At 40.5% G+C, this 27,602-nt stretch overlaps 1 protein-coding gene across 1 annotated transcript; it reads left to right on the forward strand.

The window, feature by feature from the left end:
- LOC119659675 (putative sodium-dependent multivitamin transporter) lies at positions 1-27,265 on the forward strand. Its single transcript, XM_038067899.1, has 10 exons — positions 1-562; positions 18,526-18,861; positions 19,114-19,270; positions 23,500-23,683; positions 23,747-24,017; positions 24,073-24,219; positions 24,289-24,400; positions 24,457-24,569; positions 26,491-26,654; positions 26,746-27,265. Exons 2-10 carry the CDS (start codon positions 18,529-18,531, stop codon positions 26,996-26,998), a joined length of 1,734 nt encoding a protein of 577 aa, XP_037923827.1. The 5' UTR covers positions 1-562; positions 18,526-18,528; the 3' UTR covers positions 26,999-27,265.
- Positions 27,266-27,602: the final 337 nt, after the last annotated feature.

Raw genomic sequence — 27,602 nt, forward strand, 5'->3', positions numbered from 1 at the left:
TCCACCATGAATCTTTCAGCTCGCAGCAATGTCGGTATCTAGCCGGAGTGAAAATACCATCCCCAGCTGATTGACATACTATACAGTGACCACTCAGACGTTTCTCAGCTTTCCTTCTATTCATGGACGTTATCAGCGGTCATGTAATATCACACTCAACATTTTGCACCTCTGGCTGTTCACGATTTTGTCTTAGTTTCTTGAGGCTCTTACTTTTCTTAGACGAATTCTACTTTTGGTTGTATCAGTTCGACGCAATTATTTATGGGCCCTAATCATAAAACTTAATCAAGCGTCTAACGTAAGATTCGGTGGTGATAAATACGGAATGATTTCAAGGTTTCAATTCATAATCTTGCCAATTGTCGAGTTGTGCAAGATCCAGAGTTGAGATGTGGCGTGTTGTGTGAAGGAAGTGCGTGAGCAGAGTTTTCACTTTGCAAGTTTCAAGTGCCAGGCGAGGATAGAAATTTGCTGGGTCAATAGGTCACCCGGCTTTGGTGTGCATCCCTGAGTGTTCGTATAAAGATTTCATCAGTGGCTGGATTCAGTTGATTGGATAGTAAGTATTAGCTCAAAGATTTTATAGCATTCTAGAGTCAAACACGCGAAGGCTATCAAATTTCGATATCTTCAACCTCGAGAAACGTTGACTCTATAATTGGCGGCTGACATGTGTAAGTGCACTTCCTATCTAAGTGAGTTGTATCTCTCTTCCAATAGAAACGCAAATTGTAAATAAAATTACTACTTACTCCACGCAGTGATTCGCGAAATTTTCCGCAACACATTTTGGGGGAGTCGTTATCACTGGGTCGAAAAATGGAAGCGTATTTACGACATTCCTTCCAGATTTTTTTGGGGATTTTCTAATATTCAATGCCAGCTACACATGCATCAAATTGGTGGTTGATGCTAAATTATTTAAATTTATTCATTGAGAGAAAATTGGAAAGGGTCGAAGTCTCGGTGAACAGACCCTTAAGTCCGTCATTAATGGGCTGAATTATGTGCCGACTCGGATAATTTTATTGAATCAGTGAATTTTTCCGCCGATATAATTGATGCCATCCAGCAACAAGTGATATTTGTTTTTTTAATGACTTAGCACACTTCCAACGTATGGAAGGCGTAGCAGTTTAACGACATCTTCATCTTACCATACTAAGCCGGTCACTATTTGTTTTAAACTTCCGATCAAAATGCGTTTTCATGAATGAATTAAGTGTCATTTGAATCTATAATAGAATAGATACGGTGTGCTGATGAAAAGGGCCTCGATGTTTACATTACTATAGAAATCCATATATTCAGAATAGGAGGGGAGATCAATTCCAAAGTATCTTGGAAATTTCCCGGATAAACAGGTTTAGAATTAACTTACTTGGAGTTAATAAGCGACAAATTTATGCAGTTTAATTAGAAGTCGGAATTATATGGCAACATGGCATGGCATGGAACAAATTGTTATTAAAGCAACAACAAATGAGAAAATAATCAACAATTAGCAAGTAAAGTAAAATTTACTTTGAGCTAACTAGATAAACATTCTGTTGCTGAGATTATTAGCGGGCTGATGTATTTATTGACATCACACCAACATTTTCTTCTGAGCGCACAGGACGAACACAAAGATAAATTGCGAACAGAGCTAGCTGTCGAAATATAGCGCTTCCTTCGTTTCATGACTCGATCCTTCCCATTTTAGCTTGAGGAAAACGAATATGACGTTGAAAACCTTATGATTCCCTTCTTATACGTGGATTTCAGAGAAGCAGCCGGACTCATCCAATCGACATCAGCTGACCAGGGCACTGGTAGCAACGATGAATTCGGTTAAATCCAAGAAATCTTGAAACCTGATAACGACGCATTCTACAAATTCGGGAGATGAACTATGATCGCTATTGTTATTATTCTATTAAGGAAAGAATTTAAATATATTTCCAACTTTCAAGTATTTCAACTTGGCATCTGGTATTAAGTATTCTCCCAGTTGCCTCAACCTACTTTGTAAAAGTGCCGGACCCTGTCCCACTCACTCTCCGCACAGAACCCATAGGCAAGGCCCGTAGATATCCCTAGCTTCCCCTGGTGATAGTTTAGTCGGCAGTAACAAGTGAATACTCCCACTATAATCCGGAGATCATTTGTGAGGTTTAAACAGTCCTTTGTGCGCTTGGGTTCGTTCCCCCCACAGAAACTCTGAACTGCTCCGTTCTTGGTAAGATCGCCCGGTATAGTTCCCTCAGCTTCATTTTTCACAAACCCGTTTCCAATTCCACAGAAGGCTTTTGGTTCATGCTGGCGCTACTGCCCTATTCCTGGCCAGTTCGTCCGCTGCCTTATTGCCTTCTAACCCAACATGGCCTGGAACCTAAAGAATCCAGCCTCATTGTACGAGCCGTGCGTATTCAGCCTCTCAAGGCATTCCTATTGAAGGAGGCACATCTGCCTACGGCGTATATACCAGTGTGGTCACCCACACCCATTCCAAGTACATTTTTCTTGCACCAATAACCCGCTCCCTGTGCTATGAGGGATCCGTCTGTATATCTGGTAATCAGTTGCTTGTTTATGTCCTATATCACAGCCACGCCAATGTGGTTTTCATATTAGACTACACTTATGGCATAAGAGTTAGTCAAATTAACCTGCAGCATGCCAAAGCTTGCAAGCCTGTCCTTTATTTATGGTTCAAGAGCCGTGGGTTCGTTTTAACAGAATTTGTGGTATTAGATCAGTCAAGGGGACTAGGTTGTTCTTCGAAGAAAGATCATTGATACCGAGAGCATACGTTCTTCAAAATTGGCAACCATGCTAAGACAATTCTGTTCGCAGGACCTTGTTGCGACCAACTTACAATATCAGGTTAATGATAAGAGGAGAAACGTCATAGTTACCTCTGCCTACTTACCCTATGATTCTTTATGTCCTCCGTCGTCGCAAGAACTAAGGGATCTGGTAGTGTATGCAGAATCAAGTGGCCTTGAACTTTTGATAGGTTGTGATGCGAACGCTCAGCATAGTTTTTGGGGCAGTAGCAAATGCAATCCTAGAGGAGAGAAGCTGTATCACTTCAGCTAGTCTAATGACCGCGAACTAAGGGTGCACCCCTACATTCGGTGGGGCCAAGAACAAGTGAAGTAATTGACCTAACAATCTGCACTTCAAAGTTGTTAGGGTTGATTAACTGATTAACTGACGAGTGCTAGATGAAGTCTCACTCTCAGATCACCGTTACATAGAATTTAGTCTGACTATTACAGCCGAACGCCGGATTGGACAAAGTTCAGTGAACTTCTTCACAACAAAGTTGAGCTCCCTAAGCTACCAAGGACTCTCTTGGTGATAGCAGATCAATTGTAAACTCTGAATCGCACACTTTTAGAGTGTTTTGAAGAGACTTGTCCGATTTCCCGAGGCCAACGTAAACGAGACCAACGTAAAACGATTCGATAGTGGAACCGAGAACTGCAGAGACTCAGGAAATCCACCAGATAACTTCTAAATCGTACTTGCAGAAGTAATAAAGATGAAGACTTGCTAAATTTCGATAACTCACCGCGTGAATATAACAGGCTCGTAAAACGTTCGAAACGAGAGTCTTTTAGAGCATACTGTGAGGAAGCGGAAAATGAAAGGGACACTTCTAGGCTGTCTAGAGGCCTTAATAAGGAAGTGTCGGCCAAGTTGGACTCTCTTAGAACACTGGATAGTATTTTCACGAACTCCAGAGTTGAGTGTGTGCATGTGCGATGTTTTATCGAATGCTTCTTCGATATCCAAAAGCGCCCGCAGTGCCTTTTTTTTCTGTTTCTATGGCATCCCATAATACATCCGTCAGCTGATACAGGGCAGTTTCGGTTGCCCATCCTGCCCGGTAAGCGTATTGACACTGAAGTAGTGGATTACGCCTTAGAACGTCAGTTTTAATATAGTTGTCTACGACCTTCTCCACCGTTTTGAGTACGAACAATGTTGAGCAAATTGGTGGGAAAGATTTAATTTCAAAAGGATAATTTTTACCCACTTTCGGAATAGAGACCACTTTTGTCCGCCTTCAGGCCATTAATAGGTAACTGGCTGATGGAGCTGAAGGAACTCCTGGACAGAATTCCGTACTACACGCAGGAATGGAGAGTAAAAGAAAATCCGCGGGAAGCAGAAACAACGCCGGCTCCCAATGAGAACACCGCGAGTGCTAAACGGATCGCAGACAGCGCGTTGTAGAGCGAATTAAAGCGGACACGAATGACGGAGCACCAAAAAAAAGGTGGGGAGACGAAGGAGGATTAGATCGCCAGCTCTGTGGTGGAGTCCTAATCGAATTAGACCCAATGACAACAAATAAAGTTACATTGTGAAGCAATCAAGGGACTTCTGTAAGAGAAAGCTTTGGTTTCCAGCTTGGAGCCCAAGTGCTCTCTGGAAATCCGAGACCTTGACTGCCTCACAGAAAAAAAAAGAGGTAAAAGTGGCCATCAAACGCGAATGTCCGGAGGTAACCAATCCCCGGATTGGTATCACCTCTGCGAACTCCCGAGGCCAAAAATTCGCTGTGGTGAAAGTTGCCGAGCAATACGCGAGGGACCGTGGCGTGCCTGATGAGAATGCTGCACATACTGGGAGCTCGGGACGATATCCAGTCTTCAGAGCTGAACTGGAAAGAGTTAGAACGCGGTCAACATGATTCGCATTCTACAAATCAATATGTTATGGAGCACAACCGCTCACGAGTTGCTAGTGCAGTTCGCTGCGGAGACTAAAGTTGATTTAGTGCTTATCAGTGAGCAGTATCGAAACAAGGACCCAGCTTCATGGCACCCTGACATATAAGGTACCGCTGCCATCTGAATTCGGGACGGCACCCTCCTTAGGGTTCTTAGCCAAGGCCGAGGGGACGGCTTTGTCGTTGCCCTTCTTGCTAAGGAGCGTGAAGCCATATACACGTGCAAGGAAGACGAGCCAAGGCAGGCGGTTGCTCGTGAAGAACGGCAACGCATCTTAGATGAGAGGAAATTCTCTTGGCAAAATGCAACTAGAGGCAGATACATGCAAAAGGGGGGGTATACAATTTTTTTCATCAAATATAGTCATGTGGGGTATCAAATTAACGGTGTCAGTTAGTACTTTTCGGAGCCGGTCTTAGTTTTGACATTTGTTAGAAAGGTGGGGCGTGCGGAGGGTTGAAAGTGATCATTTCTTTAAGGAGACCATTCTCAGAAACTACCCAACCGAAAAATATATAATATATACTACTTTTTTTTTCTAATTGGCTGGAAAAAGGAGGAAAAAGGGAGGGGCCTTAAGTTCATCCTAGCACCACGAAAATTTGCAGTGATATAGGCTATAATGTAGAGCATGATGTTACCAAGTTCGGTGCAAATCGCACTATTATCAACAAAGTTATAATACGTCAAAGTTGTTGCTTCTTTGAAAATTCAAGACTATGAATGTCAATATCACCCGAAAGTGGATACTCTCACATAATATATGGATATATTACGTGCTACGTACTAAGAAATACACAAAACCTTTCGTACTTGAAGCGTCCACCTTCCGGTTTCCTGACTTGTTTCCCTTGTTGATGCGGTTTTAGGCAGAATGTTATCGCCTTCTGCCGTAGGATAGGTCCCCAGGAAATAAGTCCTGAGTAGCAGATGTTTCCTGTCCTCCTCATTCTCAGTAAAGGTCCCCCCCCCCTTCTCTTTTTTAAGAAAGATAAAAGACATTGCCCTGTCTATGGCTATAACTTTGTATAACCTGGTTGCTTCTGTAATTTGCTCGATCCATGAATGAACTACGATTATTTGCACTTAAAGTATTCGGATGATAAGAACTCCGCGAAAGATTACGCAGTACACTACAGAAAGAAGAATTAGAGAATGGAAACGACAGCAGCGACTATGAAAAACAGAACGTTGAAGCGACAAGACAGCCCTCAACTCCTGTTGAGGACCAGGAAAAAACAACAACAGCTTTGCTCTTCGAAACTACAAATCGGGATAGGAATTTATCCTATTAACTGTTGGTTAACAAAAAGTAGAAAAACATCCATTCGGGGGTAGTAATACAAGCAAATCAACTCTCTTCACCTTTCTAACGTTTAAAAAATCAAAAAAACATTCCAAATAATGATAGCTAAATTACTCAGAGCGACATTTGGAAAAAAAGAAATAAAATGCCTAAAAAAAGAACATATATATTATATACGAGGGAAACCTCTAAAGATTATCAAAAACTGCTTACTTATCAAAACAACCCCCACAGACACAGATCAATACCGACTGGAGGTTTACCTACCCACACAAAAGCTACAAAATCATAAGACGACTAGAGTAAAGGAAAAGAAGAAGAATCTTTATTTTACCAGAAACATTTATACCGTCCTGGGGGGAACTAAAGCATATTGCCAGAAACCGATAACTGAGGCGCGTAAGCAAGGCCAATAAACTAAGCCCACATGGGGGTCTATAAAAAAAAACATATATTAATACCGTAAACAGGTTTTTACTAGATTTCACTCAGTTTACATCCTTTTAAAGCATGTTAGCAGCTTAACTGCAAAGTCTATACATAAAATCTGACGTATTAACCGTAATCTGCTCCAGCTTACGTCCATCATAAATTTATCAAAAAAAGTAAGAAAGAAAAGAACAAATTGCTCTGGTCAGAAGGAGCCCGGAAAATACATTACAGATTAGCATCTGATTATTTTGAAAATATTTCTATTAAAAGATTGTAGATGTTTTCATTGTTACAAAAGTACAATACATCATGAGTTACTAAAAAATTAACCAATCTTTTGAGGCCACAAGCAGTAACATACGACGCCTCCCGAAAACGTGCCTAAATTCTGGGACCAGTTGAGATAAATTTGACCACATTATTAATCATATCTTTGAAGTAATTAGTTTATACATATATTGTATTTAATAGGCATTTACAAAGCGCCGAAAAAGTGGTCGTCATTCAGTGGCTTTCGGTTGTCAATTAAGTAGATTTTTAGAATGATAAGGAGGTTCACGAATTGCTGACGATTTTTAAAGCACTTTATGAATGTATATAGACTGGCAGTTGTAGTAAACGTTATCAGTTATCTACCTCAATATATTTTTTTATGGTCAGTTAAGTCTAGTAATTATGACTTCTAATTGAGTTAGTATTACAGTTCGATGCTTTTTCATATTGCTGATTCGTTTTCTATTTAGCTATGCACTATCCAGGTGCTCTTAGTTATTCATTCAGTTATAATGTGGAAACAATGATAAGAATCTCCCAAATCAATTAAGTAGTCTAAAAACTTGATTGAAACAAAATCAAAGAATTGACTCTTCAGCGAATTCAGAGCGGAGATAGCGTACTCCACTTCATCGACGCCGCAAGAGCCCATCTCAAGCTTTGATCTCCTGAGGACAGTTCTTCCAACCACCCCACTCCTTAAGAGCCCGTACCAGCGTTTTCTAAACTACATTTTTACTGTTGTCATAAATTATATGGGTGAGGATAATAACAATAGGGCAAAAGTATTGCAAGTGCCAGGATGAATGGCCAAAGGTCCTCGGCTCTGCCATATAAGCAACTCCTCAAAGTGTAAAATTTTTTCGTGGGACAAGCTGTGGTAGCAGTGAGACGAAATATTAGAGTAGTAACCCCTACCTAACAAAACCGCTTATCTCCGGAAAACAAAGCCAAAGTGGTAAGGTCCATTGGCGAAGAAGATATAACCCTAATGCTTTTGAAAAGAAATAGACTTCAAAAAGAGAACGTGACAGTCCGAAGGAAAACAAATATCAAAGATGTGACCGAAAGTGATCACCTTTCTAAACAGCAAAAAGGTACAAGTTGTTGCGCCGTTGATGATGATGATGATGAAAAAGGTACATATGCCAATATCAAAGATTAAAGCCCAGTCGTTGTTAGCGTAGAATAACAAATTAGATACACACACCACAAGGTTGTGTATTGGATCTTCGAATATGTATTCAGAGTATGTGAAGCGCTGGCCAGACTTATCAATACTTGACTGATTTCGCATAGGCTGCAGTTGACGGGGCATAAGACAGTGCTGATTAGTTATCGCAAGCTGAAGGGAGACCGATAGAGCCTACATAAAGTTACCGATTAAGCTTCAAAAACCATCTTATTATAATGACCCAAAAGACAAAACCAGAGGAATGATAGCGAAACTATTGGGATAATGCCCAACAGTAGAGCCCCTGAACCAACGAGAAAAATGTGGGTGGCAAGAGTATATTCATCGGTCTTATTGCGCGACACATTTTAGTGCACTTCGAGTTGCTAATACATTTCGAATGACAAAACCTTTGCAGTTCTTGAAATGATATCAACTGATGCCTTGACAGCCCAGATGCAAAGACTGCCCGAAAACAAGGGTCACTTATTTGTTATCAAGTCATTATCAGTGGATAGACGAGCGTATCTCAAACTATGACTATGAAAAATACGATCCTGGTCTGACTGGAGCGCTATAAATATTCGACTTCATATCTATTGCGTTAATCATTTCTTATCACAAAGTCAGAAGTTTGGAAGGGACTAATGATACCCTCCCAAACACCAAAGCTGTACCTTTCTGGAAACAATAAAATTGCAATTGGATGCCCAGAGGCTCGACCAAAATTAACCTGCACTGATCAAATCAACCGCCGAAATAATTAGGATTGCAAGGACGCCAAAACCGGTAATCTTCTCTATTACCCTCCGTAGCGGATCTTATAAAATTTGTATGTAATAAGCCTTCTACCCGTGAACTTAATATCATCTCATGCAACACAGTTGCCCTGGTCCTGCAGGACTGCGATAAGTAAGACCCGGGGGCCTACACCAAAACGGGTTCGTTGGATGTATACAGCCATAATAAAACCCATTTTGATATCTGGATACATCATCTGGTATCTGAGACTGAACTTTGCTAATAACAGGAAGCTGCTAACACAGATTCAGAGGCTAAGTTGCCTAAGTATTATTAGAGCGATGAGTAGTACACCGACCGCAGTACTCGAAGCTACTCCCCATTCATTTGGAGGGGAAACGGAAAACAACTAACGACATATATAGACTTGATACTATTGGCGCTTGGAAAGGCGACCAATCATACGGGCATGCGTCCATCTATAAATTCTTCGGCAAAAATCAGGTGGATCTGATGCTCGCCGGTGATATAGTTTCCAGATTCGTCTTTGCAAGGACATACTCCGTCGTAATCACCAAAAAAGAAGAATGGTCGATAAATGGCCATGAGTCTTTTTGCACTACAAATTTAATAATCTTTACCGACGGGTCAGTCATGAAAGACGGATCGGGCACAGGGGCGCTCTCAGTAAATCCGATTGTGGAACTGGCTCGATCTCTCGGAAAAATGGGAATCATATACCAGATATATGCCATTTCGTTGGCAGGGAAAAATATTTGCGACAAAAATGGAGGGGTCACCCCATTCGAATCTGTTCCGACAGTCGGGCATTGTAGGCCGCAAATTGAGTAGTGCGTAGAATAGTAGAATACCCCAATGACCATCAACCAATTTATAAAAAGATAAAAAGTGGGGTTTTAGTTACCCAGCATCCGAAACAGACACGCCTCGGAAGACCCACAAAACACTGATTTGCATATAGGTGACAATGGTCTTAGGAAAGTTGCAGCAATTTGATGCATGTAGGCGATGCCACCGTCTGAAGAATACGGCTGCCTTCCATGAAGCTAAGCTAGCGGGATACTAAAATTGCAAGATATACATGCGTACCCATCCTAGATAGGAAGTCCCTCTACAACACCATTATCAGCACTAAACAGCCCCGACATGTCAAGCCAGTTGGTGTGGAGTTGTCATCATTGCTGATGTGGGTGCTACAGCACTTGAACATCGCCGGTAATGAAAACGCTGACAGACTGGCTTGCCAGAACCAACATTAAGCATCCGGAAATCCACTGTCAATTTTACTCTGCAGGGAGAAATTGCAAGGATTCATGCAGCCGCGTGGAGAAATTTGAACTTCAGCCGGCAGGCAAAAATCTTTGTGAAGGAACCCGAGGCCGCTAGGGCGGTATTTTTGTTGTCCCTTAAGAAGCGGGACATAAAAACCCTGGTAGGGCTTTTAACGGAACACTGCCCCTTAAACTACCACATGGAAAAAATAGTAGTGGTCTCTACCATATACATCCAATATGACCAGGATGAAGAGACGGCCCCACACTTCGTATGCAGCTGGCGGCCTCAGGGTACCTTGGTAAGGTTTTTTTGAAGAGTCTACGCATTCTCTGTCTCTGGAAAATGCTCTCAGGTTAGCGAAGGTCTGCGAACACCGTAAGTGAGAGGCCGTTGAATAGGGGATCTCCGGGGACAGCAGAATGTACCTAACAAAGATCTGACTGCTTGGAGCTGCGGCTTCCCCCGCTAAAGTAAACTAAACTATGCCATGATCACATCCAAAGTGAGGATATCCGCGATCGATATGGGATTGCACCGATCGTGGAAAAATTGCGAGAGAGGCGTCTCCAATGGTATGGTCATGTAATTCGCGCTGACAGGAATTCAGTTGCTAAGATTGCTCTTTACATCGAAGCCGATGGGAAAAGGCAGACCGAAACAACGATGAATTGATAAGATGGTGATTTAAAAGATGATGATTTAAAAGCTTTACCACACCAGGCCTTTGATAGAGCAAAATGGCGCAACCGATCCAGACGAGCCAACCCCGATTGTAGCTACATCCATTACGTAATGTATGGAATGCGTCAACCACCCAATAGCCTGTCGAATGTTGACCTGGAGCTTGGGTTGTTAACGTAAATTAAGGACTAGACGTAATTCCAAAGAAAATAACCGAAAGATGTCAAGTGGAATGATCACGGCAGTCAATTCGTGAACGCTCGTCGCGAGATGACCTAGTCACCGAATTTCTCCTTGACGACTTCGAGCGTTGCACCGCTTATGTGCCTGTTGGAACTGCAGTTTAAATATAACAATGTTGTCGAGCTCTGATCACAGAAAATGAGTTCACACTGCTCTATATATAATAATAATAATAATAATCGTTGGCGCAACAATCCATGTTGGATCAGGACCTTGAAGTGTGTTAGAGCACTTCATTCAAGACCGTAACGGTACACTAGGAGGCAATGTGGTCAGCACCTAGCTGTTCAGAGCCACCCAGTATCATTCACGAACGATGGCAATTCTCCCACCCTATGACTAAAGTTCTCTTTGACAACTCCGAAGAATTCTTTATTTAGTGTCCGCTGCTGGACAATCGCAAATTTGACAATGCGAATTGTAGGGTGTACCGAGTCTGGTAGCAGGGTCTGCAATACGTACAAACCGCGATAATCCTGTATGGGTTTATATGCGTGTGACCCAAAAGCTCTAATAATTGGGCTATGCTGTCGGAGGACCAGGTCTTTCTGCCTTCGCCGTCTGGAGTCAGTAGCTGTCAAATTCTAAATCCCTATGACCTCATGGGATGATGACTTTCAATTGAAGGATATCGCCACTGAGTACATGGCCGCTTTGCTGTCGGTCAGAATAACTATGTTACGATTAAGACCAGCAATCATACAATGTCGTAGCCTTGAAGACAATATGACTCAGCTACACTGTGCACATCTGCAGACCGTCCTTGATCGGTCGATAAAGAATACGGCACCATAACTCTCCTCTCTCCCCTCTCCTACCCGCCCTCTACGCATTTCTGGTTGAAAAAGTCACCGAAAAATTCCTTTTTAAACCGGTGTCACGTAGTTCGTTAGGAATGCTCAGAGATCCCGTGGTAGTAACTTCACTTAGAGCTAATTGAATATTCTAAATAGAAAAGATAATGATTTACAGTAATGTCAGGAGTTTCCTTTGCGAAATATGAACGAAGATAGCTTCCAAAAAAAAGATAATGGAATCTTTGGCTGACAATCTGTCTAAACGTTCTATTTCAAAAAAAGTGGTAACGTCAACTTTATATTTCCAGTTTTAAGTTTTCTTTAAAATATCATCTCCAAAGAAGACCTTTCCACTGCTACCATTTATTACAGATTTTCATTTTTAATTACGAATTCTAATCAGTTGTGTAAAAAAATCATTTAATAAATTTTATTATCTGCAAAGTCGAGACATTTTTGCTTGTAATGTTTATTCTTCAATTTTTTCTCCGATTCGCTTTTCTCAAATAAAAAATGTTCTACTTGGACTTTGGCTATCTAAAACCTTAATTCTGTCTATCAAACATCTCAATTATAGAATTATCTCACATTTGATTTCAATTTGTATTTCTCAATTAAGACTTGTGATTTGGATGCAATATGGATGCGCGTTACAGTAACAATCAATTGTCAGTCAATTGTTTAATTAACAAATAATTTCGATGGCTTCCAATCAATCAATCAACGATACATTGAATTTGAGTTTTGTGAAAACAATTTCAGAAGATGAAATTGTGCAATCGAAAAATATCAATAAAAGATGCATATTTTATGGTTTCTTAACTGGATTGTGGTCCCTTGTACGACTTCCAATGCTATTGGAGAGTGGGTAATGTGAAACTTATATGGACTTAAATGGATAATAAATAGTTTAGCGAAGTATCAAATGATGAGTTTACGCTTATGCAAGAGTGAAAGAAGACGTTAGATAGGACATACTATCTGATCGAGAATCTATGAAGGATCTTTTTTAGCTAGCTGGTACTGGGACCAACACGACACGAAAGGATAGTTTTGCTAACACCAACTGGGAACGACAGGACAAAATATTGCCTAGTGTATTTGCAAGGTAAACATATTGAAAACACTATTATCTACTTATGTTTGGCATAGGAAAATGCCTCTGGCTGCCTCAGGCGACAGACAGACAAATGTCTGTGCATGCTTCAGACATCAGATAGACGAATATTTGCGTTAGCAAATGTCTGTTTCACACAAAATCTTTTCATACATTAGACAAATGTATCTGTATCACACATCAGACAGATATCAGTCAGGCAAATGTCTAAGTGTGGTTCACAAACAAATTTTTGTGTCTGTGTCAGACAAATATTTTCTTCAGCCAAGCGTCTGCTCCAGACTGTCTGTGCCTGTTTCAGACAAATGACTGTGGCTCAGACATTTGTCTGACAAATGTCACAGATATTTGTCTGATGCAGAAAAAGATTTTGTGTGAAACAGACATTTGCCTGTCTGATGTTTGAAACTTGCACAGACATTTTTTGCCGGTTGTGTGAGGTAGCCGGAGGCATTTTCCTATGCTAAACGTAGTGTCTTCAATATGTTTATCTTGCATCAACACTAGGAAACATGCTGTCGTGTCGTTCTTAGTGCACGTTAGCAAATCTGTCGTGTCCTGTCGTTCCCAGTGGGCGTTGGCAGAACTGTCACGTCGTTTCGGTCCCAGCGGACGCGCTCCTTTAGAATGCCTCGTCCGGCTCATTTCGCACGTCTATTTTAGAGGCCTGAGCTTGAACATCTATACGTGGTATTTTAAGTCAACAAAAACCAGCCCGGACCCTCCTAATCCTTCCCTCACGTGTCCCCTCTTGTCCAATATTTTTACACCTAATGAGATAAGTGGGATTATCTCCCTTCTGAAGTCACATGCGAGCATATTCATTGGGACCATGCCTGCCGCTATATTACTACCCTACCTGATGTTATCCTGAAGTAGACAGAACCCTCAGAGTCATCAGCCAATAAATTGAATTGATTTTCATTCAGATCCGATAGGTTGTCAACGTGTCAAGTGATACATACAGTGGTGTGGATTCCACGTCGTTAAATATGAGCAATTTTCCAACGCGCCTCTTCCAGGCAACATATATTTTAAGCACATCTTTTGTTTTTAACAAGTTGAACAATGGCTAAATTTTCCTCGATGTGACATAGGTAACCAGCCTTTGTCACCTGTGTTCCACGCTATGCGCTATCAAATTCGACCAGCCCAACATTCATATTTTGCCCTTGGTAGATTAGTCGATAAACTCTAGGGCTTTTACAACAGGTTAGCTGCTTTGATAATGAGTTATATCCTGTTTCAGTAATTGTCATGATGCCAGGATAACCAACAGCTCTAGTTAGAAACACCAGCTTGAGTCGGAAAGTTAATCGTCTCGAAAAGTAGACCTTCGCTAAAAAACAGTATGAAACCTCCTATGATTTCCCTAGTCTTTCACATTTTCCTACTAATTTTCGCGGTGAAGCCCAGTTCTCTGACAGTAGTTTTAGGATATTGTTGTGTTCATAAACTTCAGTTGCCCAGCATCCAGGTTGGTGCAATCGGAAGGAAAAAAGGGTAACATTAAAAGTCTCTGTTCAGAAAGCACTCGTAATGCTAGCAAATACTGCTATCTGTACTTTATTTAGCTCATCGTATTGTAGTTTTTCACTAACGCAGGTCATCACACAACCGGACCATAAGTGAAAACAGATAACACATCTTTGGTTGCAGCTCCGTCTCGCTAGTGAAGATCAATTTACATATCAATTCTTGCAATTAGCTTATGTGTCCATCGGCCTTTCGTTTAGTTATCTCATCTGCCATTTGATCATTGATCGTTTCATACCGTCTTGGCCTATTGATCTCCTAGTGTAGGTTCACAACATCCCTTCAGTCAACAACGAACCGGCTATGGAAAAATACCCTCAGCTTACATATTTTGTATGACCGTGACAGCCTTTTTTTGAATTCCTTGGTCGGTAATGACGCAGCGATATAGAAAAAGACCGAACTAACAACTCAAAGAAACAACATCTTGCTAGGGTATTTGGGCCCACCGATGTTTCATGGCATTCACGAGAGGGATGCCTAACATGGTCAAACGTATTTCACATTCACTTGATATTTTAATCTATCGTCGAACAGTACTCCCAAGTATTTGACTGCCTCCTTGTTTCTGGTGGTCTGGTTTCCAGCCTCTTTTGGTTTATGTTTATTGTTGGAAATGAGATATCCCCAGGCTGTTTGTTTGTTTTTGGTATCGATACCAAACGTTGTTCCTTCCAGTTTTTAGGCAACATCCCTTGATCATACTTCGATCTTCCTGGATACAGTACCTTCACTATTGACCTCAGAGTTGTAGTGATTTCTTCCGACTCTGTAAACTATACTCCAGGGATTTACATCAGCTCTATTGCAGAGGTTTTTGAGGTGTCTGGCTTTGCTTTCTTTGATCGCTTTCTGCAGGTGCTGCCTCAAATGTTTCAACATAACAAACTGCTCTTAACAAAACAGACTTTACTTCTTGATCGTAGGATGATTTCTCGTGCTTAGAGGCATTTTGCCTTGAGTGTTGGCCTTGTTTTGTTTTGTTTCCAGCTTATTTTTGAATTCAGCTTACGCGAAGATATATTTTGCACTAGTTGACAGCCCCAATCTTTGTTTATTAAGTCAAGATATGCTCAAATTCTGACTTTCATACTGATCAGCACCATGCCTCTCTGCTTGGATGAAAAATGACACCTAAACTCGCAGGATACAAGTGCACCTTGTCAAAGCTATCCTTCATCATCATTTTACTAATGACGTACGGAAGGCAGGTCTAAAACTAATACCACCATTTTGACCGATACAATACTGCTCTAACAATAATTTTCTTTAGTTTCTTCAGGATATCGTCCTTCCTCCTTCGGACGCTTCCCTGGTAACTCTCTTGATAATCGACTGACCCCAAGCTCATTCTGGTGCTTAGCTTAGATAATATCTATTGAGCAAAACAGCTCCCTAATCCATAATTGTTTGGAACGTCATGGATAGCCTTGTTATTTACATCGTCATTCTAGGGATATAACCATTATATTCATTTAATTGTCCGCTTAATCGTTCCCATCTATTTCTGCGCTCTTCCTTTCAAATATGCCGCCTTGAGATCTGTTTAACGTCGACCCATCTAGAAACAATCCAAGACGCGATCTTGATTTACCAGTACAAAGGAGATGAGACTTGTTGGCTTGGAATCCTCCGCATAGTCGTGGTTTCACTTGCCAACCTTCCGGATCAATACATCACTCTTACTTATGCCCAGAGTAATAGAGCCTTGTTGAGTCAAATACAGCCTTCAAAGGCTCCTTTAGTCATAGATCTACTGATCAGTCAGTGTTCTGAATTCAAACCAATGGTCGATTTTATTAACCGAACTAATTTTGCTAGGATTCCAAATTGTAGCATAATTTTAAACAGCACTACACGATCACCACGGTTGCAAGCTTTTTCGAATTCTACAAAGATTTGGTAAACGTCAAAATTATACTTCCAACATTCGCAAAGACCTGTTTAACCAGGAATATTTGGTTTCTTGTAGATTATCTAGGTCTAAAGCCGCCTTAGTGTTTTCCAACCACATTTTTAACGCATCGGCCTAAACTCTTCACCGACATTTTGGTGAATACCTTGTTGGATGTGCATAGTAGTGAGATGCCTTTATAATTTTCGTACACCAATTTGCCACTTTTCTAGAAGATAAGATGAGTGAATGAATACACCAATCATCCGGGAGTTTCTCCTTCTTCCACATTTGTTGGACCAGCATGTGATTGCCTTTTCCACTCAAATCTCCCACTTTTCAAGAGTTCCTAAGGCTGTGCTAGCAATGCCCACTTCGTTGTTTAATTCCAAGGCTTCGAAGACGATATCTGCCTTCTTTATGGATAACGAATCGCTTTCAAGGGTGGAGCTACAAAGTCTTAGGAATTTTGCCAAGTAGGATAGCCAACTTTTGTTTGTCATATCACCCTCGCTGTACTATGGGCTTATTTTGGAGTCTATCGTTGTCGAATTGTTTGATGCTGCTTTTTCCATGAGCAATAGATATGAAATTGATGATGATGATGAAAATAACTATGATAGTACTTTATTGCCCCTGATCCGTGCAAGGTTCGCGGAATACCGGTTGCAGTTGCGAGATAATTGCCACAAAGTCAATCTAATCTAATCCAAAGTCTTGTATCAAGTTTCTGTACGACTTCCTTTTTAATATGGCCATCCATTGGCCCATCATACAGCCCCACCTGGAGAAATAGGTGAATGTTACTGCCAACCTCATTGACGGAGAATTTAGTTAATGAAGTTATCCCAACTGTGCAACCACTTTCCCTGATCTCTATCAATTCGACTGAGGATAGTTTTACATATGCTGCCACAAACCTTCCTCATTAACCTGGGCATGAAACCATCATACAATGTGTATGTGTACATCAAAAAGTGATCCTTCTAGTTAAGCGTTGTTAGAAGCTTTTACTACTTAGATGGAGGCCAAAGCGGAACAACATATTTTTTTAATTTTTTGAGCTTGTCATTTACACAAATGTGACGTTACAGAAACTGAAAAGCGATACTGAAAGGATGTTCTATACTCTTAAACGAATGAACCGGAAAGATGCTCGTCAAGATGGATATATTGATAGGATGCTGGCACGAATTGTCCATTCCCGGTGCAGTATCCTTCCCAACAAACTCATTGTATGAATGGGTTTTGAGAAATAATAAATAACGTACATTACGACTATGTGCAGGTGTAATGGTCTTCTAAGTGAAACAGTTTCCGATTTCCGAGTTGTTACTTTGTTATAATTATATAGGAAGAATGGAAACGTACTTTTATGGACATTAAATAATTTTGACAATGAGGTAAGGGGTAAGGTATTTAAAATTAGTTAAGAAAACTTTCCGATTAAATTATAGTGATTATAAGACAAGGTTCGATAAAACCTTAAAAATATCACACAGATCTCCCTCAAAAAGTCAAAAATTATCTCAAACAATAATCTTTCAAATTACAAAATATGCATTACCTGTATATGCGCCACATTCTTTATATAAATATCTCAAATTTCCCTAGCCCATATAAAACGAATCAAACGTCTTTGAAGTAGATATCTTCCAGACAATCGTTTTATATCTTCAGATAAACTCATCAAATATCTTGAATTGCAATTCATGCTATAAAACCCATCAGCGTTAATTGTACGACGAATGTCTGGACAATGTTTATAACATTTTAAATAAGCAACCTTTAATCTGTTTATAACACAATATCTGAATTATGTTTATTTCTGGGTTTCCTGGCGAGTAGTCGAAAGTCATATCATGTGTACACGAGAGTATTTAGTTGCTCTGGAGACTAGCTTTTATCCATATTCCATTCAAATTGGATCTATTTGTGAATTTTATTGTCAAGCACATAAAGATGTTCTTATCATATGTAGAATCCATTAAATGATAAGGATAAAATTATATTATGTACTATAATATTAGTGTGATGGTATGGTGACTGAGTTGATTCAATGACAGCCCCTCGATCACGCGCCTCAACTTCGAATCCTGGTTGGGTTACGGACTTTGGCCCGTTAGTGCAGGCTCACCACCGCAATAATCATACAACTAAAGCAAAATTCTGTGTAAAATTAAATGAAAATGAAGTGGATGCCCTAAACTCCACAAAGGAATGAAGAGAAGATATATATATATATATAGAATACTACTAAGACTTATTACAATTCAACCCTTTCTTTCTTATCCTCTTTCAGATCATGGCGACGTTTTCACCTTGGGATTATGTGGTATTCTCACTGGTACTAGGAATTTCTGCTGCAATAGGGATATATTTTCGATTCACTGGCGGGAAGCAGAAGACAACAAAGGAGTTCCTTCTAGCAAACCAGAATATGTCAAAATGGATGGTTTGTGTAAGTTTAATGACCAGCTTCATGTCGGCAGTCACGATTTTAGGAGTCTCGGCGGAGAACTACCAATATGGAACTCTATTTGTTATCATTAATTTATCATATATAGTGACTATGCCAATAGCGGCTTACATTTTCTTACCAGTATTTTTCAAATTGGGAACGACAAGTGTGTATGAGGTGAGTGATAATTACAGTGGATTAAAATAGGTAACAAAGGGTCTATCAGCAGGTCCAAGGGAGATTCTCTACTACAATACAGTCAACACATCCTTCACAGAAAGGAAATGAGCTCGTTCAACATTGAGCAACTCTAGGTGCATGTTGAAGTCATAATTTAGAGCATATCTTAGGCCTGCTGGTTCCCAACTTGCCACCAATATTTTGAATTATATAATAGAGAAAACACATATAAATGGATATAAATTTCAGTACCTAGGACGACGATTTGGTCCAACAGCAAGACTGACTGCTTCTACTGTTTATTTATTGCAAATGATCTTGTATATGGGCATTGTTTTATATGCTCCTGCTCTTGCACTTGAGGCTGTTACAGGACTAAATAAAGTCTACGCTATTCTGATTCTGGGTAAGTATGCATTGTACAAAATTATTTTCTTCCAAACCTGAAAGAACTCAAACACACTCTGTCACAACCTCTCGAAACTACAATCTTTAGTTGGTAATATGGAATATGACAGTTCTGTAGCCTCATTTCGTGGTTTAACTTTCCAATAGGCTGCCTTCAGTATTTTGGGATTCTGACTAGGTCCACCAATTCCTTGCTCCCGATACAAACTCTTAACATTACTGTCTTCAGTGTTTGTTGCTCCCAATGCGATCTCTCAACGTGATCTTCCAAGGAATTCATAGCAAAGGTTTTCTCTTAAAAACCTCTTTCCTTATTATTAGGTTTTAGTCCTTCCTCGGAGCTGACTTCTAAGTTACATCAGCTCCAAAATGCTCCCGGTTCTATAATAGCAACTTATTAACACTCCTCCCTCGGCGTCAACCGAGTTCTCTAATACACTGCCTAGTGGAACTTTCAAAATGTTGTAGCATAGACCTCTAATTCATACAATCACATGAATATAGTGCGAATCCCTTGCCCTTATGTATTGTTTCGACAGTTTTCTTAGAAGTTTACCTCTAAAGAAATTTACCAGTTTATGATGGACCAGGGCTTGAGAGGTAGGATCGGAAGTCTATTATCATGAAAGTTTGTCGTACTTTTTTGTGACGAGACGAACTCTTTTTCTCATATTTCTTGAGAATCAATCAATCAATCAAAGTATAGGATCAAAGCCGTCACCCTGCTTGAAATCAACCATGGTGAGTGTACGCTGGTTCAACCCTTCTAAACATGGCTAGAACCTTTGAATAGCCTACAGTCATTTCATTCGATTCTCGGATACAATAGGAGACACGATCAGACAACAAGAAAATGAAACTTTTTTGAAATAGTAAAGAAGAGGCATTCAACAGCTCCCTCCTACCTTAAGTCCACGCCTAACGTTGATTTGAGAACATAATAGGTTACCTACTCTTCGGTGTATCATCGCTCATTCAGCTTAAAGCGATGCAAATATTTCCCACCCCCTGCGTTCTCTAAGTGCTTGTTGCAGTTAGTAAGTCATTCTCCAAATTAGTTCTTTCATAGTATCTTCTCAGATGTCAGACATTAGATAAATTTGTTCTGTTTCTTGCGAAAAGTTAGTATTCCTGATTCGCTAGAAAATCCGTAGTGAACCTCACACTCTCAAGGCTATTAGAAAGTGTGCCGAACTCACTCTTGCAGGTGTCGCATATAATAGGATAAATCGCATCACTATGACCGTGGACTGCCTTTGTTATGGTATCACACTTACTAACATATGCCAGCCCCTACTGCTTCCTCAGATATAATTCAAGTACCTGCTAAAACTCAGTCGGGCATCGACTCAAGTTTTTAATCCAAATGACTTCTTGATAACCAACCCCCCACCCCCCCTTTCTGACAGTATTATTTTTCCTACAGTTGACAATAAGGCTTGCCCCTCTCTTTTCTTCTGCCACGTTTAGAGTTTGACCATTCATAATGATCACTTAATGATATTAAGGATTCATTTGTGTAAGACTCTGTGGGTGCAACCATCCTAAGGTCGTCTGCTAAACCAATCACCTTTGCTTCCTCTGGTACCCAAATACTGAGTGCTCCAGTATAAATCATGTTTCATAAAAGTGATCCCATATAAAATTTTGAAGAACCCGCTACGTAGCACAGATGAACCGTCTTTTACCATAAGAGCGTCGCCCATAGATTATATTCGATTAGATGAACTAGGTACCTAGGGACACCCAATTTTACTGAAGTACATTTAATTTAAATGAGCCAATTTAAGAGCATTTACGGTGTCCAGCATTATCATGGCGCAACACTTACCGAAAGCTATCACATCCCAAATTGAATCCAGGACTCTTGTTACCACATCAGCCGTAGAACAGGCTCTGGCTTTCTCGATGGAAGAAGCCACCTATTGCATATCACACTCTCCAACGCCTTGCCTTTGTTTCAAAGAGGCATATTGGGCCTTATAAAGCCACCCCGAGTAGGTTTTAGGATTTCCATGCACGAATTGAAAGTGCCAGGTTGAGTTTGTTTGGAACGGCATCTAATCGCGAAACCTTGTCAACCGGTAGATATGCATACCGCTCGCATTTCCTCCTCGACAATAAAAAATATTGAGAAAACTTTCCGTTCAACCAGAACTTAGGACTGTTTCCAAAAGGATCTGTCGATAGACCACTTGACGTGATTTTTACCCACGTATCCTCATCATAACTATTCCATTCCCCACAGGATCATGCTCACCTTGAAAGGCAGTTTCCAGTAGTTCTACAGCTTGTGACTCGGTGTAGCTTACTACATACTTCGAAAGTCCTGATATTATTGCACCAATTTTATTGGAAACAGGACGACGCCAAACTCTGAATTTCCAGAGGCACACAGAAGAAAGGCTAATGCCATCTCGACCACGGGGGCGCCGCATGCCTCAGGTACGAGTTGTGAGAACTGTCCCGCCTTTTCTTACTTCCTATTTTCTCCTGTTCTTATTCCGACGAACTAGTCAAGTACCCTCGCTCTCTTATTGTGGAAGGCGTTCCGTTGCCGCCTCCCTCATTTTCGATGTCCAGGAAGATAATTTGATGGTCACTGTTCGTGTAGTCCTCAGTCACATGGCAGACAATTTCCTTCATCAAAAAGCTACTAACACCCCCCCCCCCACCACCACCAGAAAATGGTAACGTTTTCTAATTTGAGCATGTCTAACTCTGCAAAAGGTTTAAGAGGATTTACCCCATAGTGTTCATCAAATAGCTACCCCCACTTCACGGCCCAATTACAACATCCTGTCGTGTTGTACATCTCCCTGTTTGTGGTCTTATAAAGTTAACTACTGAGAGCAAATGACGTGTTTCCTATACAATCATATTGTGAAGATATATCTCGCCCCAGTAACGATACTATTTTAGTTTAATTTAGTAGGGGAAGTGCAGCTCCAAAAGCTCAGGCCTTTTGTTAGATCCATTGTACTATCCCCCGAAATCGCCTATTCAATGGCCTCCCGCTTGTGGCTTTCGCACGCTTTTGTGAATCTAAGAACATTCTCCAGAGGCAGAGAGTACGCAGATTCTTCGTTGAAGAAAACCTTATTGAGTGATCTTCCTTCGTCTGAGACTTGAGAAAGCCGGGCAGCTACATATGACGTGCAGAGCTGTCTCTTCTTCCCCCTCGCATTGGCTACATATAGCCACAACCACCACCCCATTGTTCTAAATGTTGTAATTTAAGGAGCAGTTTTCATATCTCACTTCTTAAGGGACAACAAAAATGGCGCCCCAGCAGGAGAGGGGGGAATAGAGTTACCATGATTCTGATATGGTTCATAAAGTAACGCCATGTCAAATTTGAGATCAACTGAAACCCTCTCCATTTCCGTCTACCATATGACATCCACATTTATAACTCCCGTTCGTTGGAAAATGCTACTTCTCTCCGTACTTCCTGAAGTTTCTGGATCTGTCTTGAACCTTGGTTCATACTAAGGACTCCTTTTCAAACTACTTACTTCATAACCCCGCACATAACCTAGTTGTTCTCTAGCTTTACTGATTCCGCTATCACGCTCATATATGCGGACTGTCTTCTTCCATAATCCTTCCTCATACCTTTTTTTGGCGCTTTACTTAAAACCGAAAAGCGAAAATATTTTTCCATGAGGTGCCCCATCTAGGCTTCCAGCTCGATTTGATTTATTCAATTTTACCTCCAAGTGTCCTTTGTGATTTCACCTATTATGCTTGAAACTATTGCCCAGGTTTGTCAGCTCTAGATTGGCCTTCATCTTTCAAAGGATATAGGTATTTTAGACTGATAACTATGTTAAGAAATGAAATGGAAACCATTAGCAAACGCTCCCAGCTCGTCAACTCCCAACTACTAAAGCTACTAAGGACATCTTCCCAACTGCCAATGGCAGTTTGACTATCTACCATGATAATTCGATAGTATTAATGGTGTCAGGGGCGTATATCTTCCCAGCTCTGTGACTCTTTTCACTGCAGACAATGCCATTTAAAAACTAAATACAATTACTTCATCCGGGAGAAAAATACGAAACCAAAGTGTGGAAGGACAAAGGAAAATATACTCTTCCTTTCAGTCGTGCAAATCTCCTTAAAAGAACTATTTCCAAATCATGACCAACCCAAAATTCATTTCCACCTAGATGACCTCTCTTCTCTTAGATTCTAAACACTGAACTCGTACACTTTCAGGCTTCGTCTGTACATTCTACTCAACAATTGGTGGAATGAAAGCTGTCGTTTTCATCGATTTATTCCAATCATTACTCATGTTCATAGCAGTCTTCAGTGTGATCGTGGTTGCAGCAATCCATGCAGATGGCCTTGGGGATATATGGCACGAAGCTGAGCGTGGTGGACGAATTGAGTTCTTGAAGTAAGTCACGAAACTCCGAATATTAACCACGAATAGAAACAACGTTTCAATTTAATTTTACAGCTTTGATCCCGATCCAACAACACGTCACACCTGGTGGGCTCTGATTATTGGCGGTACTGTAACCAATTTATCCTTGTACGGTGTAAATCAGGTCCAGGTACAACGCATGCAGACCACCAGAAATATCAAGGAAGCACAAAAGACACTGTGGCTCAATCTTCCTATTCTAAGCCTCCTAAGTTTGAGTACATCACTCAGTGGACTTGCGATCTACTACATGTACAAGGATTGTGATCCGGTATTAGAAGGCAGGATCACTTTAAGGGACCAGGTATGACTAAGTTACACAATAGTTTCAGTAAATACATTAACCAGTAAACAAATAGGTTTTCCCACTGTTTGTCATCGATTTCATGGGACACATCGCTGGACTGGCAGGATTAGTAGTGTCCGGAATATTCGCAGCAAGTCTTTCAACAATCTCCGCTTCATTGAATTCCTTAGCGGCGGTAACATTACAAGATTATGTCAGGGTAAGTTGCGAAGCTACCGCAAAAGGCGAACACATGTTAATCACAACTTTATCAATCTACCTACTCTAGCCAACGTACAAAAAAATTAAAGGTCAAACCTTTACTGAAAAACAGAATACAAAAGCCTCAAAAATTCTGGCTTGTCTTTATGGTTTCCTTTGTATTGGCATGGCGTTCTTGGGTAAGTTGAGATTTGACTGTATTTGTCCAGTTAACTTATTTTGGCTATACCTGCAGCACAACTTCTCGGTGGTATCCTTCAAGCTGCCTTAACCATTTTTGGAGTAGTCGGAGGCCCCTTGTTAGGATTATTTTCTTTGGGGATGCTTAATACAAGACCCAATCAGAAGGTAAGGAAGTTTTACAGCAGAGCTATAATCCAGCTTCCATAATTTTAAGCCACTTTTATCAGCAAAAATTTGATACTTTATGAAAGAAGAAAAGGAATCCTATTATCAGCACAAATATTCAAAGCGAGGTCGTGGCAATTTTTTTTTACAATGCAAAACTAGTCAACGAGCACATGGTACATTAACGAACTGTTGGTAGAAGCGTTGCTCACACACGAACGAATACGGGGAAGGTCGGGTCATATATGACTACGTGAAATGTGTGTCTAGGAGAGTAAAACATATACTCTTAGAGAATTCCTAATGGGTATGCTCTCGGCCCGGTTATTTTCGGTTGGCCCCTTGTGGGATTTTCATTGTGGTTGTGCCCACATCGCGGGCAGAGCTCCTTGTAGACTCAAGCATGGAGTTGCACTGTACAACTCGGGCGCCATACCCCTTAGTTGCGGCAGAGATAGATAGGATAGGGGGTAGATAGGCCCCGCATCCACTAGTATGAATGCTGAGCCTGAAATTCAGCACTTCACTTCAAGGCACTGGAAAGGATGGTAGGCTGCAACAAGATCTATACCAAAAAGTATTACCCAGTTTCGAATAGAATGATTGAAACACGGCACCGATCAATAAAGTAACGATCGTGGGTGAAAATATGCAACAATGAGTCGAAATTTTGTCCAACGTTTTACTTTCCTAGGAGCCTGGCTAACAAAAGGGAATCTGAATTTTAGTAAGCAAGCTTTTGTAGGAAACAGCTCTTCTTTTGGGACAACGAAGACCTACTGTCGGATTCATAATCTTTACCTAGAAGTTCATGGACCACTTGCCACCTGAAAATAACCGTTTATCAAGAAAAGTTCGATGTTTTTGTGTATGGAACTACTTTGTACACGTATACAACAAAGCCAAGAAGGCACGTCAGCACAGAAACCAAATAAGCAAACTCCTATAGAAAAACGAAAACTCTCTACATAATGGACGATAGTTAAAAGCTACATTGACTCCACCTTTCCACACAATTTTTTAAATGTCTTTCACAGTCCAGCTTTGTTCAGTTGTCATCAAGACAAAGGTATGTCAAACTTCTTCCTTCTGCGAATATACGAACTTCACCTTATTTCGAATCACATACACCCCACTCCAAAATTATCCACTGCAAGGATCATTTTTCTTGTTCTGTTCATTCCTTTCTGAAGTATCGGGCATCCACAAAGTCTTAGTTTTCAACAAGTTTAGTTGCATTGTCAACACTTTTAATACTATGCAGATAGTAACCCAACAACAGTAGCACAGCACAAACATGAACACAAGCATCCATGACAAACCGGAGCAACGAGATAAAAAGGCTGACCCTCAATCGTCTCGCGCATCGTAGTGGCATCAAATTCATTTGTAAAAATTGTCGCCTACTTATTCGAACTACATCATAAAGGGTGGTGATTTATGATCTGCTCAAGACCGCTTTTTTGCCTGGAGGGAGTTACTTGACCGTGAGTGAGACGGTTCGTCCATTGAGGACTCGGTTTCAATGTCATAAGTGGAATTGATTCCTGATTGGAACTGAGTTCAATTTTAAGGGGCTCTTTTCATCGAGACAATTCTAGGTAAACCGGAAAAGAGTTGGTGGCTAGAGTTCACCGGTCATAGCCACATCTCAACCCCCATTTCCACTCATCCAGATCGTAATCACACTTAGTTTTGGATTCCTAATGTTCCAGAAAATATCCCGTATAAAGTCTTTCCACCATGTCAAGAGTCGTCGAAGGACAAACTTAATTTGTACTTCCGAACCAACTTTTCCCTGGAACTAGTACCCGAGGAGTTGTACCTTGTTATTGTATGGGTTCAGTCACTTTTTGGAAGCTTACCGATACAAATCTTGAAAAGTGTTAATTAATGCATATTTATTTCATAATTCTTGCAGGGTGCATTAACAGGACTTGCTGCCGGTCTTGCGATGGCATTTTGGATTGGTTTCGGTGGACCCAGGCCACCCCCGAAACTGCTGGACTTTTCAGATGAAGGCTGCAAATCAGTTAACTCAACATTCCTGTACATACCAAAAGCTTCTGATTCAGACGATTCAAGGTGGGTATGATTTAGATTAGTCCGTCTTAGTATAACAATTTTATGTTGTATTAATCACTAATCAAATTATTTTTCCACCTTCATATTTCAGCTATTTCTGGCTCTATCGTGTTTCATATCAATGGTACTCACTAATAGGATTCCTTGTGACATTTATAGTTGGATACATTGCAAGTTTCATTTGTGAGCTTCTTAAGTGGGACTCAAATGCAAGGATCTATGAAGATAAAGATAAAACTATCATAAAGACCGATCTTTTCTGCCCGCCTTTAGCAAAACGCCTTGCCCGGAAAAATGAGAGATTAATAAAAGATGAGTGTAAAAATGGAGTTGACCCAAAATGAGGTTGGAAATAGCACAAATGATTGAGAAAGGAAAACCAAAGGACAATAATAGTTACTACAACCTAATTTAAGCAGTAGAGACGATATATTTTGTTGCATACGTACTTATCATTAGCAGTTTTATTTTTAAGCTGCTGAAAAAGAGATGATAGCGATTGGAGATTTTTGAAAGTAAACAGAGTGCGGATGATGTCTTCCATTTTGATAGAGAAATATTCATATTGTTAAAGACTTTATAAATATAGATATATATGTACAATGATGTTATATTTGGTTCTGTAATTTTTCTTAAACCCGCCTCCCAAAAAGAAATGCACCAGTTTGTCCACAATGCAATGTAAGATACATTGTGTCCCAATACAAGATAAACTAACCTAGGGATCGTACGATATTCTTGTGTTTATGGAAAAGGCTAGAAGTTTTAGGTTGCCGATATCGAGATGCAATCAGCCAACATCTAGCGTGCAGTCTTCGCTAATCGTTCCCTACGAACAGACCATACTGTCACACGCTGTGAATCCCCATAAATCTAGTCCGATTCTGACATTCACTGTCACCATCAATAGTAATGATGACCAAGTGAAATTCAAAAACAAGTTGCCAC

This window comes from Hermetia illucens, chromosome 6, assembly GCF_905115235.1.
Source record: "Hermetia illucens chromosome 6, iHerIll2.2.curated.20191125, whole genome shotgun sequence".
Taxonomy (NCBI): Eukaryota; Metazoa; Arthropoda; class Insecta; order Diptera; family Stratiomyidae; genus Hermetia; species Hermetia illucens.

What these genes read in the sequence shown, in the direction of transcription:
- LOC119659675 (XM_038067899.1), top strand. Translation starts at nt 18,529, where the DNA reads ATGGCGACGTTTTCACCTTGGGATTATGTGGTATTCTCACTGGTACTA. An exon ending in GGACGAATTGAGTTCTTGAA is followed by an intron (nt 23,684 to 23,746) that starts GTAAGTCACGAA and finishes TTAATTTTACAG; the next exon opens with CTTTGATCCCGATCCAACAA. An exon ending in CATTACAAGATTATGTCAGG is followed by an intron (nt 24,220 to 24,288) that starts GTAAGTTGCGAA and finishes TACCTACTCTAG; the next exon opens with CCAACGTACAAAAAAATTAA.